The 4,888-nt window shown below is 59.3% G+C and overlaps 1 protein-coding gene across 2 annotated transcripts; it reads left to right on the top strand.

Annotated features, from left to right (window-relative positions):
- Positions 1 to 207: 207 nt before the first annotated feature.
- LOC117799622 (selenocysteine insertion sequence-binding protein 2-like) lies at positions 208 to 4,602 on the top strand. 2 transcript variants are annotated; one of them, XM_034652106.1, is made up of 4 exons: positions 208 to 340; positions 2,849 to 3,015; positions 3,553 to 3,691; positions 4,237 to 4,593. In XM_034652106.1, exons 1-4 carry the CDS (start codon positions 322 to 324, stop codon positions 4,389 to 4,391), a joined length of 480 nt encoding a protein of 159 aa, XP_034507997.1. In that variant the 5' UTR covers positions 208 to 321; the 3' UTR covers positions 4,392 to 4,593. The 2 variants fall into 2 exon arrangements, with proteins under 2 accessions (XP_034507997.1, XP_034507996.1); XM_034652105.1 differs by lacking the exon at positions 208 to 340 and adding an exon at positions 1,771 to 2,005 and having other exon boundaries at positions 4,237 to 4,602.
- The last annotated feature ends 286 nt before the right edge of the window (positions 4,603 to 4,888 follow it).

Below are 4,888 nucleotides of genomic sequence, written 5' to 3'. Positions count from 1 at the left end.
TCGCAAATCACCACAACCAGTAATAGTAATAACGAAGTTTAAGAAACTGTGAGAATTGCGACACAGAGACATGAAGTGCAGATCCGGTTGGGAAGATGGGCGCCAGTGGACTTGGCGACACAGTGTTGCCACCAGCCCTCCGTTTGTGAAACGCCCCGTGTCTGTGGAGGTGGTAAGATGAGCTGTGGCTGTGCTTTGGGTGTCCCTGTGCTCTGGCCTCCACTGGTGCCCGTGACACGGCGGGGACCGTCAGTCCTGCGTCCGTTCTGTGCTGTACTCCGTGCTTTCTCTTCGCTTGGCCTTGGGCATTTGCACCGGGACATGTCTGCTGCGGATCTCAGTACGTACCCCCTCGGCTGGCTGCGCGTTCGCTCCAAAGACTAATGCTTTCGTCAGATTTGGGAAGTTTGGGCCTGCCTTCTCCTCTCTCCTCTCCTCCTCCCTCTCCCTCTCTCCATGTCCCTCTTTCTTTCTCTCTTTCATTCATTCATTCATTCATTCATTCATTCATTTTGTTTATTAGAGAGAAAGAGCAGGGGGAGGGGATAGAGGCAGAGAGAGAAGCAGGCTCCCCACTGAGCAGGGAGCCAAATGCAGGGCTCTCCCAGCACCCTGGGATCATGACCTGAGCTGAAGGCCGATGCTTAACCCACTGAGCCACCTCGGTGCCCCAAGGGGCCTTTATTTCTTCTGAAGCCTTTTTGGTTTTCTCATCCCCCCGCGCCCCCATTACGTGTGTGTTACTCTGCTTGTTGGCGGCCCTCTGGTCTCTTGGGCTCCGTTCACTTTTCTTCATCTCTCTCAGGATTTTCTTGGAACTGAATAGTTTGTATTTATTTTCAGCTTCATTGATTCGACCATGCCAGATCTGCTGCTGCCCCCTCTTTACAGTTTCTGTTTATTGAAACCCTGGGTTCAGACGTGTGTTCGGGGTTGCCTCGAGGTCTCGGTCAGCCATGTCCCGCCGCTGGCGCCTCTTCGGCAGTTTCTCTTAACTGCCTTTTCCCTGAGTGTGGGTCACACGTCCTTGTTTCTTTGAAAATCTCTGAGTTTTTTGTTGAATATGGACTATTTTAGTTAATAAGTTGTAGCAGCTCTGGTTTCTGAATTTTTTTTCCTCCCTGAGAGTAACGATGGTGATGGTTTCATTTCTTGGGGTTTGTTTTTTTTAGTAGCTGCGTTGGTCTGAGTCTGAAGGTTGGGGTCTTAGCTCAGTTATTTCTCCTGTTCTTCTTGGCTGTGGCTTCCCAGGGGCCACCCCTGCATCCGCACAGCACAGCTGTGTCGGAGGTTGTGCTGAAACACGGCCAGAACTCACGGCCTCCCAGTCTGTTCCCAAGTGTGTGTGGGCTTGGAGCGCGCTCAGCTTGCAGGCCATGCTCAGGCCTGCCCCGCCTCAGTGTCCTGCAACTCGTGGGACACCTGCACGTGCATACGGGCTCTGTCATTGCCAGAGCTGTTGGGGGGGGACGTGCTCTTGCCCTGTTGCTTGCCCGCAGAGGGCCACGGCTCAGGCTGGCTGGACTGCCTGTTGCTGGATCACCTCTCTGAAGGATCCCGCTCTAAATCCGGCAGCCCCTTCAGCCAGAAGCAGTGAGGCTGCAGGATTTCACAACCTCTCTGCCCTGGTCCAGCCAGCTGTGAGCAGGGAGAGGGTAGGAGCAGCCTGGATAGGGTGCCCCAGGCTGCTGCTGTTCTCACTTGACTTCAATAGAGCGCACTAGCGACGCCCCGCGGTTTGTCGTGAGCCTTTGGTCACTTTCTGGAGGGCTGCCGTGATTGTGGATGAGAGCTTTGTCCAGCTTGGTGGCTGCTCTTAGGGATGGGGTTGGTGGGACTCCCAGGCGCACAGCTAGTGCTGTGTGGAGAGTCACTGGCACTGGGCAGACAGGAGGCGCCCAGGCAGCAGGAGTCGCAGGTGCCCAGCTGAGTCCGGCCCTGGGAAGTGGCATTACGGACAGAGTGAGCAGATGGGAGCAGGGTCAGCATGGGGTGGTTTTTCAAGGTGAGCTCATCACGCGTATGTTTCAAATGTGTAACGTGGGAGCACAGGTCCAGAGATGCCGGCTGCTCTGTGGAGCCGCGGTCGGAAGCGGCCCAGAGCCAGGGCGCAGACCTGTTGTGCCCTCAAGCCGGGCACCGTCACGCCCGACTGAGAAAACGCGCGTCACTCAGCAGCATGCTTCAGATAACGTGGGAAAATACGGATGTGGGAGCTGGACAGCGGGTGTGGGGTCTGTTGTTGCACCCTTCTCTTTTCTTGGGCGTGTGTTGGAAAATGGTCCTGACGGAAAGGTAGGGGAAGGAAGTAGGCACAAATAAACGAGCAAGAAGATGGCAGGAGGTAGGGCAAGATGGGAGCGTGCCGCGGGAACGCCGAGCTGTGATCGTGCATTGGCGGTGGGGGCTTGCCCCCAGCTGCGTGGGGGGGCATCTAGGACAGCATCTTTCTGTCTGGAAAGAGAATCTTACAAGCTAGTGAGAGAGCAGATGCAGGTTCGGAAGCCAGTCTCCAGCTTCCGCAGAGGCGGTGTCGAAAATGGTGGGGAAACACCCCCTCAAAGGGCTGTCGCAGGTGCGCGCTGTCTGGAAATACCGTAGTTTCAGAAGGTGGGGTCCGCGCACCACAGACTGCCGAGCAACGTGGAGATTCGATCACAGGGGTGGGACGCTGGTTGTCCCTGGATGAGCTGATAGATTTTTTGGCTCTCTGCCAGGAGATACTAAACTTCATTGGGTTGTCAGTGAGACCGTGCAGCGGTCAGCCAGGCGACGATGAGTGAGTGAGGTCTTGGGCTGGGCGGCGGCACGGCCGACGCCTGATGCCCGTGTCCCCTCCGTGTCGCAGTCGGCGCGGTGCCGGTCCTCTCCAGAGACACCACGTCGGGGAAGAAGGGCCACCACTTGAGCCAGCTGAAGACCCCGCACAACCCGTTGGACTCCAGCGCCCCACTGATGAAGAAGGGGAAGCAGAGGGAGGTCCCCAAGGCCAAGAAGCCAACCTCGTTGAAGAAGGTACGCGGTGAAAGCAGGTGCTGGAAAACCCGCGAGCCTGCCGTGTCTGTGTGACCTCCTACAGCCCTCAGCGTTCTCGGTTCTGGTGTTCACTGGAATGTGCTCAGGACGCGTGTGTGATTCTTGAGGAATGATCCCCCTCCCTGAATGGGACGGCAGAGTGGGAAGCAGGGCCCTCTGCTCCTGGAGGCGGGGCTTTTCTCTTTTAGTACTTGGCAGGGAAGCGGACAGAGAACTAGGAATGGGGGGCGTTGCATTCTGCTTGTTCATGCTCGCTGCCCTCATCCTCCCCCGCGGGATCTGGCTGGTGTTCCGTTTCTGGAATACGGTTTCTGTTGAGGCTGTCGCAGCCAGTGGTGTCTGGCCCGGGTCCTGCGTGCCCTGCTCTGCACTCTAGGGGACGGGGGCCATGTCGCTGCTGTGAGGGCACAAGAAGGCGCGATGCCCGCCCGTGGAGTTTGGGTGGTTTATTTTGCAGAAGGGCCTATTTTTAAGGACAACTCTTTAGGTGTTTTAATTGCTTATTTCATTTTAAAGATCATTTTGAAAGAACGGCAGGAGAGAAAGCAACAGCGTCTTCAAGAAAATGCTGGGAGCCCAGCTCCCGCCGGTGAGGCTGTGCTGGATGGCGAGAGCGGTGGTGACGACGAGCCCTTCGAGCAGGCTGGACCCTCAGGTACCAAGAGCTCATGCTTGCTTGTCCCGGGGAAGCCCTGCAGCCGGGGTGGGCGTGTGCACATCGGGGGAGCACGGCCGGCCCTGGGCCCTGCACCGTGAACGTGGAATGGAGCAGTTGTCTGAGTCCCGACTTGCCGGGAAGAGGGCGTCCCCGTAAGGCAGGTAGAGCTCCCAGCGCCCGTGCCTCTTGGGGGGGGATCTGAGGGACAGAGGGGCGAGGCCCCCAAGTGTGATCTGTGCAGCATCGATGGTCCTCATGGCTCAAAGTGGCCGTGCAGGTGAACCCCACTAACTGCAGAGTTGCTTTCCCACCAGGGTGAGTCACGGTGTCACAGAGAGAACGCGTTAGTATTGAGCTGTGCATTCATGACAGTACACAGATCTAAGCGTGTGGCTCGAGGACTTGTCACCTTTGCCATCCTAGCGGGACGGGGCTGCTGCGGAGGCGCCGCCCTGTGAGGTGTGCCAGGGACTTCTCCGCCCTCCGCCTGCGTGTCCGGCGTGGCAGGTGCCGTGCAGTGACTGGCTTCTCTGACATTGCAGGGGCGCCGGAGGAGTCGCTGTCCCCTGCGCCCACGCTGGAGGGCAGGTCGGAAGAGCTGCCGAGAGCTGAGCTCCAGAAGGAGGTCGAGGGCTGCCACCTGGTCCCCAGCGGCGCCGGCTGCCCCAAGATCCACAGCCGGAGATTCCGGGAGTGAGTGACATGGGGGCGTGCCTGCCGCGGAGACTGGGGCGGGGTGTGGTCACTCTGGTGTGTAGCGTGGGGCTGTCTCGTCCCAACGCGTGCAGGCCGCCAGGCTAGGCGCCGGCTTTCCTCCTCATCAGAGCCCACGGCAGGGCCACCTTCTCTGCTTCCGCGTGGTCCTTGTCCTCACGTGCTGCCGGAGGCACCCTTCAGTCGAGCTGCGTGCTGGGGCGCGGGGCAGCCAGGTGACGGCTCCCGTCCGTGGTCTAGTGTCTNTGTCTCTGCGTGCTTTCTGAGGGCGCGTTGCCTGCTCCTGTCCCACTTTGTTCAGGGCACGCTCCAGTGCGGTTTCTGTGAGCCATAGCTGCCACGGGGCACGTGGCGGGCCGTCAGCGCAGAGGCTTCGTCCCTGGGGTCGGGAGCCGGGGAGGACGTGGAGTCCAGCCCGTCGGGAGCCCCGGCTCTGCCGCGTGGGCCGCTCCGTGCAGGGACCCCCCCCCCCCCCCCGGG

Source organism: Ailuropoda melanoleuca, unplaced genomic scaffold (assembly GCF_002007445.2).
Source record: "Ailuropoda melanoleuca isolate Jingjing unplaced genomic scaffold, ASM200744v2 unplaced-scaffold5401, whole genome shotgun sequence".
NCBI lineage: Eukaryota > Metazoa > Chordata > Mammalia > Carnivora > Ursidae > Ailuropoda > Ailuropoda melanoleuca.
Note: the sequence above shows the minus strand (reverse complement) of the source record. Positions and strands in the feature narration are given on the sequence as shown.